The 14,177-nt window shown below is 40.8% G+C and overlaps 1 protein-coding gene across 9 annotated transcripts in view; it reads left to right on the top strand.

Moving 5' to 3' along the window:
* Positions 1–3,501, top strand: part of LpR2 (Lipophorin receptor 2) — a 41,739-nt gene extending 38,238 nt beyond the window's left edge. For 4 of the 9 annotated variants that reach the window (NM_001104458.2, NM_170239.4, NM_001104460.2 and 1 more), the window contains 3 exons: positions 567–703; positions 773–919; positions 2,202–3,004. In NM_001104458.2, coding sequence (NP_001097928.1) covers positions 567–703; positions 773–919; positions 2,202–2,243 — 326 coding nt within the window. In that variant the 3' untranslated portion in view covers positions 2,244–3,004. Of the gene's footprint in view, positions 1–566; positions 704–772; positions 1,232–2,201 lie in introns of all 9 variants that reach the window. The other 5 variants (NM_001104457.2, NM_001104456.2, NM_001104459.2 and 2 more) reach the window with 3 other exon arrangements.
* Positions 3,502–14,177: the final 10,676 nt, after the last annotated feature.

Genomic DNA, 14,177 nt, shown 5'->3' with positions numbered 1-14,177 from the left:
CGACTCTTGTGCTTAACTTTGTGCGCTTTTTTCTGCTGTTGAACAAATTCTAAACGGAAAAATATGAAAACGAATTATGATGACAGCGGAAAAATCCTACAACTTCCTGCCAGGACAACAGCGAATAGCAAAAGGCAAAAGGCACAAGCCGCCGAATAAAAGCGTACAGCAGCTGACAGCAAAACCAGGGAAACCCCGAAAGCGGAAACATTCGCCACGGGATGTAGTCGTCGTCGACTAAAGCTTCCCTGCTTTTCCTATTGCCGCGCAAACTCACAAAAAGACAACATTTTAATTATATTTGGCCATAGGAATTATCAAATTATGGGTAAAAGCTGAAGAACTGCGGGGGCATATTTTATTAATATTTTGCGAAAATGCCTTTGATATTGGAAATTGTGAAATGTTCGAGGAAGTTCAAATTTTCATCATTAATTGGTGGTAATGGTTTCATTTCTTTCACATTTATTCAGATTGTGCGTACGTGGTGTTTATGTCTCGTTCTATATGTTTTTAGCTCACATTTTCTAATTATTTGACTTTCAATTACTTTTTCTTGCCTATAGTTGAAACAAAAACTGGAAACAACCGCACAGACACATCTAACCAGGTCCACAAATCTGATGCCGAATCAGAAAATGATTACGTCGAAATAGCCTTGCATGTGATTGCCAGTTTAGCGGGCACAGCTTTAGTAGCAAGCGTAAGTTTCGTAAAATAATTACAATCAAGCCATAATGTATTAATATTTAATAATTTCAAAACATAATAGGTCATCTATGTCGTATACCGACGCTGCACGCGCGCCGTGAACTCGATGAACTTCGAGAATCCCGTCTACCACAAGACCACAGAGGACCACTTCAGTCTGGAGAAGAATGGGACGCCACACATTTACGCCGCAGCCAATGACGAGGAGGTAAGCGGGTCGGCCCCACCGATGGCCACGAATCCTAACGATTTTAGCTATGTCAGATTCTAGGAAGTGTTCTAGGCAACTAGTTGCTAAGTTAATGTTGTACATAGGTGACTTAAGTGGTCGTATCATAGTTGTATCTAGTGTTAAGTTGATGCAAATAAGTTTAGGCATAAGTCCCCAAATTGTTGTGAACGTCGTAGCCAAGTTTTCCAATTTGTAAGCCCCTTTAACCGAATTCATTTTTTCAATTACTTTAATCTAAAATGCCGCGAGTAAAACGGAACCGCAGTACCAATTTAGATATTAAAAACGGTAAGTTGTGGTCACAAAATCCATATTAGAACATTATTAGCGTATTGTTTTACATAATTATTGTCTCGTGTGCGCAATTTAATTATCATTTTATTGGCCTTTAATTTAATTTAATTTACCATCGATTTGAGAATGGCAGCGCCCGCTTTGAAATGCGTGCTCTTTGAATTTACTGCCCGTGGGTCTCGCTAATTGCAGAGCTGCAAATGCAATCAAAATATGCATATCAATTGGCCAATTAACTAAAAGGCCAATTAAATGGCGTCAGTGGAGCGTCAAAATATCCCACAGCCCGACAGCTGCCCAACTAAAATATAAAACATAAAGCGACTCACTTTGGCAGCACATTTTACTAAAATGTTTCAATTAAATTAGCGTTTTTTCCACCTTGACGCACTTTCGCAGCTGCTTCGTTGCCAATTTTAATTAAAGCGGTTAATTAATAATTAAATAAAAAATAAGACAAATCCGAGCGGAAACCGACAACAATGCAAAACAATAATTACGCAAAATTAAACAAAATGGCATTAAGAGAGATTTTCCGTGCAGCCTGGCAACTAATAAACAACATCAAAATTTGCATATAAGCAAGCAATTTTGGTGGCTGCAAATTCACAAGCCACAAGCTTAGCGGTCGGCTGTTTTCATTAAGGTTTATAATTAAAGTGTTTGGGGTAAATCTCTTTTTTATTGGCATTTAGTGGTAATTATCATCGGGCAAAAAGTTTATAAAAACCATTTTTTTTCTTATCTAATAGGATTATTTTGATTTATTTTTGATAAGCGGAGATTATCTTTGTTTTTTAAGTACTATGAACAATATTTGCTGATAGATTTATCAATAAGAGAATAAGATTTATTTGATATTATTTATTAAATTTTTTTCCCCTGTTTTTATTATATATGTTTCATACAAGCACGAAATATTTAAACTTTACTAACTAAATATTCTCTTTATGACCCCGTTTAGGCCGTCAACCCCCTCTTCAAATCTGGCACCGAATGTGTTTAGGCCAAAGACAATGTTAGCTGCATATCCTGCTAATTCTGGCCGGCTGACCGCGAGCATCTAAAACTAAAAGCATCTCCTAATAGTAATTCCTTGTTGGACCAAGGCCCAAAAACTGAACTATTGAGTGCAAGTTTTATGTGAGAAATGCGAAGAATATGAAACTTATGTGTAGCAGTAAGAATAGAAGAATGCCAAAAAGAAAATAGAAAAGACAAGAACGACATCAGCATGGGGAAATTGAAAATACTCAACAAATTCAATTTGTTGCCTAGTTTAAAATTTAATTTAAATGTAACAACACTAAACACACGCACACATATACATATACATATACACACTCACACCCATAAACTAATAACAACGTAAAACTTTTCTAGGCGCAACGTTTTGACATCAACTAACGTCGCACCCACCCACACAGACATCAACGCATATCCTTCCACCCACACGTACACCCTCACAAACACACACACACGCAACACACGAACACACACATACACACAGAAGCCCAGAAGAACTCAAAGAAGGAACGAGCCAGGATTCAGAGCCAGAAGTCCAACTTTCCTTTCACGTCCATGAAATCAATTGTAAAAAGTTAAGACATTTCGTTGAAGTTTTGGTACCAAAAGAAACATTTTGTGAAATCGAAAAAAATAGGGATAATAGCTAAACTAAAACTGTTTATAGACCTAACAATTATTGTGATTAGGCATAGAATATTTTTTGTTATCAAGGAATTAATAAAAACAGTTATTATCTTGAAACTAAAGTTTTTAGCACCAAGTTGGATTACTTTTTAGCAAAATATTTGAACAAAATACCCCACTGTAAATATATAAAATGAGATGAACTAAAATATTTAGACAAAATTTATAACGAAAAAAGATAAAAGATTTTTAGAGTACTTGAAATTTTATTACCTAAATATGTTGCTCCGTTTTTCTTTCTTGGGTATTCAAAACAATTTGCTGTGATCAGTTTAAAAGCATTAGACCTGCATTAAATCATCTTATTCGTAGTGATTTTACTATTCTTCATTTATTTAGTGTATAAACAAGCTTTCAATCATTTTAACTTATTTACGAGTTTTACACAACATGAAACAATTTTAATGTGTATTGGCAATTTTTGGTTCCTGTAAAATGTATTTTAATTTAAGCATGAAAAGTATTTGCTTTAATGCTTTTTTGAAACAAAATATTAGCTAACTATAAATGGTATGTGTGAAAATTTGAATAAAGCAGTTTACGCTAGTAACAAAAAAGAATTATATAGAATATTTTAAATTAAAGTTTATTAATAGAAATAAAATGGAATTTGAAAACATGAAATATGAGCCTGTTTTACTTTTAAGTTCAATTACTGCATAGTTGATTACAAATCAACTGACATTCAATGGCATTCGATTAGTTTAACTGAATTATCATTATCAACGTTGATAGGCATACCCGCAAGTCCTACAAGTCGTGGTTACACATTGAGCCTGATTGCCCGAACTTAATAGCCGCAATGCCAACACACAGTTTTGACTTTTGCCGGCTCACAAGCACACACGCACACACACATGGCCACGCAGCCATGAATTATTAAATGCTAATGGACAACTACGGCAATTATTTCGCATGAGAGGGCATCAATACGTAATGAGCTACGTCCGGTTCGAAGTTTGAGATCGAACAGTCATCAATGGGCGTTTTTTGGTTGCTTTTCGGCCAGGATAATCGCCAGTGTGTGCAAGGACAGGTTTTAATTTGATCCCAAAGTCAGCTTATAGAGGCCACCTATGTATATATTTAACAGGCTCCAACTTTTGTTTGCCTAATTTATGGCTGGGAATTATCGGTGTGGGGAAAGTGCGACGCAGCGATTTCCGGCGAATAAATAAGAGTTTTATGCCTCTCGGGGTGTCCTTAATGTTATAATTTATGTAGCGCCCTCGCAAGCAGGACGACATTATTTTTGTTTATTGCCTGCCGGACAGGCGGCTGTCAGCGAAATGTCGGCATATTGTGAGCGGATTTCGGCAGTCGCATCGATTTGAATCGATTAACGTGCTGCACGGCTCACGTTTGCCATGAAAATAAAATGTAAATAAAAGGCGACAGCGATGGCGACGGCGACACATTTGACACACGGCACCGATAACTTTTTCAATTTAGATATGATCCCGAAAGTATGTCGCAAAACGGCTCGGATAATCCCAAATCCAATGGGCCAGGTGGTATCCATGCTGCTTTCCATTAGCAATATGCGACCAAAACCAAATGGCAAAACACTGTTCCTTGGCGCCGCGCAGCTCCCCATTTGCCCCAGCAAAGTGAAATCAACGAGGTGGGGTGCCTTGGGTGGGTTCGGATCCCCCCTTTTGCACATAAAGGCGCACGGAATAAGCGACTCGGTGTGTGCTAGTGTGTGTGCTTGGGGGCGCAGGGTGCCAAAGGATGAAAATCTGCAATTCAGCCGGAACATAGCATACATTTTGTCGTTTTGCCAGCCGCAGGCGGCCACCAAACAAAAACCCACACAACCCGCTCAAAGTCGCGCACTGAGAAAAAGTGCCATTGTGTTTTTAATAGTCTGGGTTTATTTTGTACACTTGGAAGGCTTTAAACTTGTGTTGCATTTCGCTGAGTGTATTTTCGAAAAGCCAATGAGCCTCGGCAGTTGGGCAAAAGAAATAGAACGAGGAAACGTGGCCAGAATTGTGTGTGGCTCGAAGGGATGTGGATGAGGATGTGCATATGGAGTGGGATGCGGGGGTGGAGTGCAACTGAGCGACAACTTTGTGCAACTCCTGATGCAGGAAACATGGCTGTCATTGGTCACGGCGACGCCACTGTACTTTGTTAGCGATGCGCATCCAACGATAACTTTCCCTCTCGGTTTCATTTTTGTCCTTTTATTTCTTTTTTTTTTGACTGCCTCTTGGGCTCGTGTCCTTTGTCAAATGAAACTGGAAATGCAATTGAGTTTCACGTTCGAATGAGATGTGAAATTGTCGTCTAAAATGGTTCTTTTATGAAAGCCAAGCTAGCGGTTTTCATAGTAACAAAGCTTTTTGAACAGATATGGCTTTAAAATTGTACAGAAGGAACCCAGACGGTATTGGGCTCACTTAATCCAACAAAGTAATTACAACACAAGATTATAGATGCTCCACTTAAAGCAAATAAGGAGCTGCGATATACTGCTCTTGCAGCGACTGTACCTGTGTCGCCATTTGGTTATCGAGAGTGGCAAGTGGGGGAACTTTAATTACAGGCCAACTCCACTGGCCACCAGCCCAGCGAATCCATTGCAGCCGAAAGGACCTCGCCATGTTTGCACATTCTTGCAGTTGTTGTTGCTGCTGTTGACGATGCTGTCGTTGTTGTTATTATTGCCACGTTATCCTGGGGCCAATTGCATGGCACATGCACACAAGGTTAGTAGGCAAGTTCACAAGCCAAATATGCTATGCGTATGCCATGGAATGTGGGTGGTGCTGCAGTGGGTGCTGCAGGCGTGCTTTCCATGAGGAGGATGATAAGGTGCAGCAGAATGCACCACTGTAGCCAGTGCGTCTTACACGCAGCAGGACGTTGTTGGCTTGTCGGTCGAGTTGTTTGCACCACGTCCTGAATAATGGATACGTTTCGTGCCACATTGAATGCCCAGCTGTGAGTGACATTGGACGACGAGTCGGGGTTTTTCGGGGGCATGTTTTCGGAATTGTTAATGTAATTACGCCTGAGAGCCCTACGTTTTCACCTTTCAGGTGGCGCCTAATCAAAGGCAAAGTCGATAAGCATGTGGGAGTTTAAAATGGACCCAGACAATTTGCCTAATTGCCGTGCGAGAAACTCAGCTAATCAAGTGACGAATTCCATTGCATACGAGTTTTCCACAAACAACTTTTTACACGGTCGTTGAACATGAATAAAATTCATCAACTTCAAGTCGACAAAAAATCGGAAAAAAAAGAAAAACTTAGAACAGGAGACAACAGAAGGACAACGGGAGGCTGTAAGCCGCTTTTGTTTGCCATGATAAAATGGCTACAAAATGGCGGCAGCTGACTTAACTCTGTGTGTGACTGTGTGTTTATTTGTGTGTGTGTGTGTGTGCGGGGGCGGAGTGTGCATGTGGCACACACTCGAATCCCGAGTCCTTTGGCCTTGGCGCAAAACTGTCGTCTGTCTTCTGCTCTGCGTGTGTGGCTTAAATTTCACTTTTTTATTCGCTGCCCTGGAAAAAGTTGTGCGATTTTCTTCCCTGACCTTGTCCCGGGTAAAATTACTTTCGCGCAAAGGTTGCCGCTCGCTGCAGGGAACATGAAAATTGATGCTGCATCGCAATGTAGAAAAAGTTATTATGGGGCACAAAAAAAAAACGAGTTAATGTGTGGAAGCAAGCAAACTTCTACCATGTAAATTGCAATTTATATTAATTAATGAGCTGCAATTTGTTTATAACTTGGGAAAAACGTTATAATTATGTGCTGATTTGACAAGCTTAAAATATACAATAAATGCCCGTTAAAAGTTTATGTTTTTCTGCTTTTTTTTTCAATATTACCAAAAAAGGGAATTCAAGCCACTGCATAAAGCAAATCCCTTTAAATTATTCCATTTTTTTTTTTTTATTTCATGTAATATGCTTTCGTCGACCACAACTTAATTTCATTTAATTTCTGTACGTCTCTCGGCTTGTTTGCAAATTTTCAACTTGAAACGCCATCGCCAGATGCCGACTGTTCGAGTTCCAGCGCAGCGGGCAGGATTTCTTTTCACTTTTTCCATTACTTAAAGCAAAAGCAAAAGCGAGGGGAAACTGAAAAGTTCACATTGCGGTTGGCAGCAGATTGCACTTTGTATGTGTGTGTGTGTGTTCGCGCGAACGTGTGTGTAAGCGAGTGTGTCCGCCATTTTGTTAACATGCTAACTAGTGTGCGTGACAGGATATGCAATGGCGATGACAGAATAGACAGAAGAAGACATCTGTAAGAAACGAAGTGTTCGGCGATTATTCAGTTCACTAAGACTACCAATATTTAAATAATTAAGAAAAATACACATCATGTTTTGTTAGGTATATTACACATTCTGTTCAAAGCTTTTCGACGTTCACTATTTAATTATTCTAACTCAACGAAACTGAAAATGATTAGTTTACTGAATTGCACAATTGAAATTCGTTCTCCATTTTCGAAATGTAACAAAATAATGGATATGGTGGACGAAAAATTCAATCGACCAAAATGTTATTTAATTAAGTATTATAATTGCTGACAGTGTCCATTGCTTTTGGCAAATAATGCGAAATATTTTTGTTTCGGTCAACCAATTAATGGCGAACAAACAAATCCGAACCCTATTAGAGAGCACATGCGAATGGACGACAAACCAATTCGCAAATCGTGGCGTTGTGCTGCGAAATTAATTAGATCTAATCGAATGCCAGTGGTCTGTCAACATTCGTTTGCCAAAGTTATTGAAGGAACTCCCTAGCAGATGCGCTTAACTCGGCTGTTGCCGCAATACCCTATGCGATTTAAATGAGGGGCATGCTAGAATTATGAAGGATTAATGAAACAATAAGCTTATCATTTAAAATGGAAACTAACTGTATTAAACCCACCTTTTCGTACTATATTATCATCAAACGAAACATTGAGTACAGGGTATATCCCAGTCGAGCCTTTGCCACCCATGATGTTGCTGTGGATTTGAGTGCGTGTGGCAGCCTTTGCAAACAGCAAAAGCAGGCCAAGTCCAGCTTGCGAATGACAGTCAGACAGAAAGGAGGAGATATGGGAAAATGGGGGCGGGGCGGTAGGCTGGCAGGCGGAAACGGCAGGTGAATTGGCAGCCAGCACGTTTAATACCAAAATTGACATTAAATTGCTTGTGACCCGAATTTCAACCCAGTCAGCCAACCGCCCACTGGCACTGTGCGCCCAGCCTCCAGGCTCTGTTATCGACTTTTACGACAATTCCAATAAAGAAACATTGCCGACGTTGTCCTGCCGCTCCTGTCCCATGCTTCTGATCCTGATATTGACAGGGCGCAGAGCGGTGTCACCTGTAGTGAGCGGACGCTTACTCTATACAAAGTGAATTTGCTGTGAATTTATGAAGGATTTGCCGGGATACACTGGCCAGAAGATAATGAAGAACCACAAACGGGGCCACGGGGGAAGTGCGACTGATTGAAAAGTAAAGAAAATAAGTGCAACAAAAATAATTTAAATGAACGAAATAAACTTTTTTGGATTGGTATTTAGTTTGAGAATATTTTAAATTCTTACATTTTCTTGAACAATATATACAGGCAATCAACTGACAGGTGCCAAAAAATGGCACGCACCGCCTGGCAATATTATTTTATTATCATTTTTCCTGACTTACGTACCCAAGATGGGGGGACAAGCACAAGTTGTCAACAATTGGAGGAGCCACCCATCAGCCAACGGATCACCCGGGAGTATTGGCAGCCATTTACCCCGAATGAAGTTGTTGATTATGTTGAATACTGTTACACGTGGCTGTGCATACACTCGTACCTACCTACATCGAATAACATACATACACAATGACGAGAACAGGAGGCATATGCACAGAATGAGCCGGCGATTCTGTATTGGCCCAGTCGGCATGAGTATGAGATTTCCTCGCTGTCGCTGCTCACTTACGTGACGCAAATGCCTAACGTAATTGTCATAACGGCAGCGTCGGGACCACGGGGCGTATGACTATTTTAGCCCACAGAACCCAACAATGTAGTGGGGCTAGTCCCGAGGCAGACGTTGTTAAAGATCTACCAAACAACCCCTGTAAGGGATAAGCGTAGGAACACACTCGAATCGAAGGATGCGGCAAAAAAAGTAAACACAACGAAGCTGAAGTAAAACTAATTTAAAATGACCTTCGACATGTGGGCCAGTCGGCACAATAGTCCGGTCATGTTACAATGTAGTACAATATGTCTCCCTTGATGCGTGGGTTGCCTTTTTCGGCCGCAATGTATTTAACTTTATTCCGGAGGGCGAGGGCAGCTACGAGAGTTGCATGCAGCCGAAGTATTTGTGGACTAGCATGGAAGTAGTAACTTAAATCGATGGTGTTGAGATTGGACAATAAAACCATTTCGTTGGTTAATTATGTGCTCATAAAACTTCGTTTTTGCTATTATATATATATTAAAAAGATTATCAATTTGCTCCAAACTACACGTTCCACCCTCTTGTTTTGTTTTTGTAGCCTACTTTTTGGGGCAAAACAGCAGGGACTGCAGTGCAGCAATTCGCATTCATAGAACAGTGCCTTCTTGAGAACCCCCGCCTGCGGCCAAGACAAAAACAGAATCGCCCGAATCCTGGCTTTAAGACTCATCCAGCTGCCTTTTAGCATTTTTCCATTTCCCATCGTTTTCGGGCTTTTCGCCGAGCGCAGAGCACCGAGTGACCAAACGGATGCCCCCAACCCACATTTTCCGCCCACCGTTTTTGCTTGTCCTATAATTTTTCCTGTTTTCGCCTTACTTTGCGGTGCTTTCCTCGCTGCTTTCCTCTACTTTGCTTGGCCATGCTGGTCTTAGTTATATTTTCCCCATCTTCCTGGTGGCTTGCTTTTCCTATTTTAGTTTTCTAGCCAACAAAACAAATTGAATCACGTTCGCCTAGGAGGAACGTGAGTATTTTATTTTTTCCGTTAAACATTTTCATTTTTCTTGCCCAAAAATGGATGATGAATATACGGCAGACCGAAAACGTTAATACCCTTTGGCTTACATAAGAAAATCTGATAGGATTAGTACTGTTTACGTAAGCTTAATTTTCTGTGCCTTATGACATAGTAAATACATGTTATACTTTACTAAGCAATATTTATTAACCGGTAAATGGAATGCTATATTACTAATTGTGTAAACTTATGGTATCTTGATTATAAATATCTTCATATTCATTATCTTAGTAAACTAAAATACATAAAAAGTTAAAAATCGTTTAAAACACAATGCATTTTCTTCGATTCCCGCTGGTATATATTTTGTTAGAACTATTTTATAGATATCCCAAATAAACACTATTGAAGAGCATTGAATAAAAACAATTTCTACAAAGTCCGATCTGAACTGGGACCTCAGCAATGCAGGACGTTTTCCCCGATAATGATGCCGCTGAGCCATCGCATAGCTTTTACTGCTATTTTCCGACTTGCCGTTGAGTGTTGACCGCTGGAGCATACAAAACACAATCACTTTGTTGCTGTGTGTTTTGTTTTCCACCGTTGTGTTGTTCTGTGTTTATTAAAAAGAGATTGGAGTGCAGAAAGATGCCCAGTTTTGTCATGGATGCCGAAGGACTCCTCTGCCACTGGTGGCCACTTGGGCCTACCGGCCGACCAGCCGACCATCCGACCAAGCCAGCCATTCATCATCATTCCGGGCTGATGATTTTATTTTGATTCCGTAACGTTGGGGGATTACCAGGCTAATGATTTTATTATAGTTTTTTCATACGGCCCTCGTCAAAATTTTGATTGATGGTTTTCCCACTGCCTCCGCAAGCGTTCAGATTGCAGATTCTGGTCTCATTGTCTTGACATTTAAGCGGCTTCATTATATTAAAAGCGAATTAATGTTGTCGCCATGGCAATGCGAGGACTTCAAGTTGAAACAAAATTACGCTTTTATTTCCCATTCGCAAGAATTTCATTTTCAGGCACCAACAGACGAGAGTTTTGCTCCTATTTTTGGCTTGGTGAAATTACATTTTTGTGAAAGCGAGACGAAGTTTCAATGGGCTTCAGAAAATTGTCGACGAATGCTTGAAATCATCAAATTAAGACGAAGTGTTGGCAACTAATTCGAGTTGTAAACTAAACTAAATTGGTTACTAAAGAGATTTTTTAAACATTGCGGAAGTTGAATTTAGTATTTAAAATGTATTAAATAATGTTTTCGAAATTTTTAAAGCCACTTTTAAATCAACCTATTTGGCAATAGCAACATAAAATGTAAATACGCCAATCCTTTGATCCTTCCCTTATCAGTAGCCCTTTCTTAATTTGTGTGTGGTTTCTCCTGCCCCTTTTTCGGCACAACACCTATCATCCTGCGTGAAGGACCCGCATATTATGCCCTATATCCCGGGGTTCCCAGCATCAGATTTTAGGCATAAACTAAAGTGGGTCCCTCGGCGGGAAACCAGGCCGAAACGCCCAACTTCAGCACACTCCCTGGATGCCCGCACATTGCTATAATTACGCGTAACTTTCGACAAGTGTCGCCGGAAAATCGCCAAACGTTCGCATTTCAAGTGCCGCTGTCCAGGCAAAGTTGTCGCTACCCTTGCCATAAAAATTGTAGAAGGGGAATCCCCCGGCAGCTGCGGTTTAATCTTCTTTTAAGTTGCCCGCCCCGCCTCCTTTTTTCATCGGGCAAAAAAAGATGGCGACACCGTAAAGCAAAAGTTTGCCGCCACTTGTGGGTTTATAACTTAGAACAAAGCAAAGTCGGGCCAGGGGGCGTTAGAAAGGGATATGGCACTAGGGGCGTGGCCGTTGGGAGTGGGATGGTCCTGAAACGAGGGCAGTCCTTTGAACAGCTTGGAAATAGTTGGAGTTTTCTGAAAAGTCATTGTTACTCTACTCTGAAGAGCTCCTGCCTTCCCACTTCGCTTTCTGCTCTCTAATTAGTCGTCATTGGCGTGTGATTTGTGGGCGGGCCGTCGAGTATTTTCGAAATTGGAGAAGCAAACTTATTTCCAAAACCTGAACTTCTACTGGCCACAAAACCAAAGTTGTAATTGTGCACAGATTTTTGATTTACCTCAGCATGGAAATTGGATTGCATTCCACTGGGAGAACATAGAGAATTTAATTTCATAGAAAATAATACAATTATTCCATTAGCTACAGAAATGTGGAGGCTATTTAAAGATGAACAGAATAGAAAAACTTGTCTCAGTGTAGAAACACCTTTATTGCGATATGACCCATAACCACACCTGCTGGAGAAAGCTATAAAGAGCGGTCTTTTCTCTCATTAGTAGTTGAACCAATTGCCAGTTCATGTTCAGTTCATATGGTTTATGTTTCGGGCCATGGCGATATAGCTGGCCACAAATGATTTAAAGCCAAATGAGCTGGCCACAATTTATGCTGACCACATTAACCATTCTCGGCCGAGAGAGGGGAAGAGGGTAAAGAGCAAAAGTCCGAGCAAGTATTTAATTAAATTAAGCACAAAGGAAAACACCAAAGTCCGAGAAGTGAGCGGCCAGCTGAAGTTGGCTTCTGTTTTTATGGCCCGGCCTTTAAAGCACTCGTAAATCATTTAAGAAAACGCCAGAGCGGATGGACCGAATAGTATAGAGATGGCCGCTAATGGCCAACGGTTCCTCATTGTCCGAGCCGATCACGCCCGCCAGCCGCTGGAAGCGCATTAAAATAGGCTAAAATGCCCATCGTTCGGCTGCCTTTATGGCCACTTAATGTAAAACAGTTAATTAGCCCCACTCACCCACACACACAAGCACACTCACACCCTCTCACCACCACTCACACACACGTACAGCAAATGTCCAGGCTTAATGCAAAATGGCTGCCATCATTTTGTTTTTTCCAGCCATTTCCTTTCCGTTTTCTTCCGCCATCGCCGCTGACGTTAGCCATCTTCACTAGGAAGCATTTACCAGGTGAAATCAGGGGGCGTTTGGGAGCTGACTGCTGTGAAAGGCGGAAAATTACTTTTGATTAATGAAGCGCAATGAGGCGCGCTGGAAAAAAAACCAATAAAAATTATAAAAAGCAATGAAAGCACACGGGCTAAGGTCGAACATCAAGCTGAAATTCCCTCTTCAAAGGCATAGTTCGCTCGGAAGTGTATTATTTCATATGCCCTATCAGTTTAGAGTGCATTTATATAAGCAATAAAAAGTTTAATGAAGTATCGAACTACAAAAGCATTCAAAGTATAGTTTCTAACTGCTTTTAAAGGCACAATCCAGTTGCAAACTGATATCAATAGTTTTACATTTTTTGCGCCATACCCATTGAAAGGGCATCACAGAAAGTTGTCAATCTCTTCCGCTGTCGCGCATTTTCCGCATTTCCCGCCCTTCCGAAGCTTCCTGTTTATGGCAGACAGCTACTGAGTAGCCCTGAGTGTCATTCGGAAAATCGGGAAAAAGAAAGGAAGGAGGTTTCTCGAAATTAACATGCGGACTGACGGTTGACATGCCATGGACATTATTGGAGCGAACACCTCTGCATGCAGTTCATCATTATGCCGATGCATTGTCTTGCTGCCCGATGGGGGAAAATTCCGTGTAAGTGTCATCGCCTTGTCCCCCGCCCTTTAATTACTGCTCCAACCAGTACGTGACTCATTGCTCCACCCCACAAACAAAGATGATATATTTCTAAAAGCTTGCCCTGGCGAAAATGCAACCTGGCAGTCTTTCATAATTATTTGCCCTGGCTCGTCTTTATTAACCAATGGGAGGGCGTGTCCATTATTATGGCCATTAAACGTGGAACAGATTCGGACTGGCAACTTTCGGGAAAATTCATTAGCCGGCTGATGGGGTCAGGTCATGGTCGAGCCGCTGCCAAAGTTTATATTAAGTAATAAGCGTTAAACGCGGCTTAATTTGCATATCCAAGACGGGTGCCGAGCGGCATTCGCCTGGGTTAAGTGGCAGTGTAATTAAATTTAATCCAATTAAACGACTGACAAGTCCAAAAAAGCTTGCGGTCGGGCTTATTACAATGACTTCGTTAAATTTATACCAAGCCGGGCTTAAAAAAATGAAAGTCGCCGAATTTTCCAAGCCATCTGGTAGTTTGTGAATGTAACCACGTTGAGATCAATTCTTCCGAATAATAAGCAAATAAATAGATGGTGAATGGATATACATTTTTTATTGTATTTACAGATTATCTTTAC

Source organism: Drosophila melanogaster, chromosome 3R, assembly GCF_000001215.4.
Source record: "Drosophila melanogaster chromosome 3R".
Taxonomy (NCBI): Eukaryota; Metazoa; Arthropoda; class Insecta; order Diptera; family Drosophilidae; genus Drosophila; species Drosophila melanogaster.
This window is presented reverse-complemented; position numbering and strand designations above follow the sequence as displayed.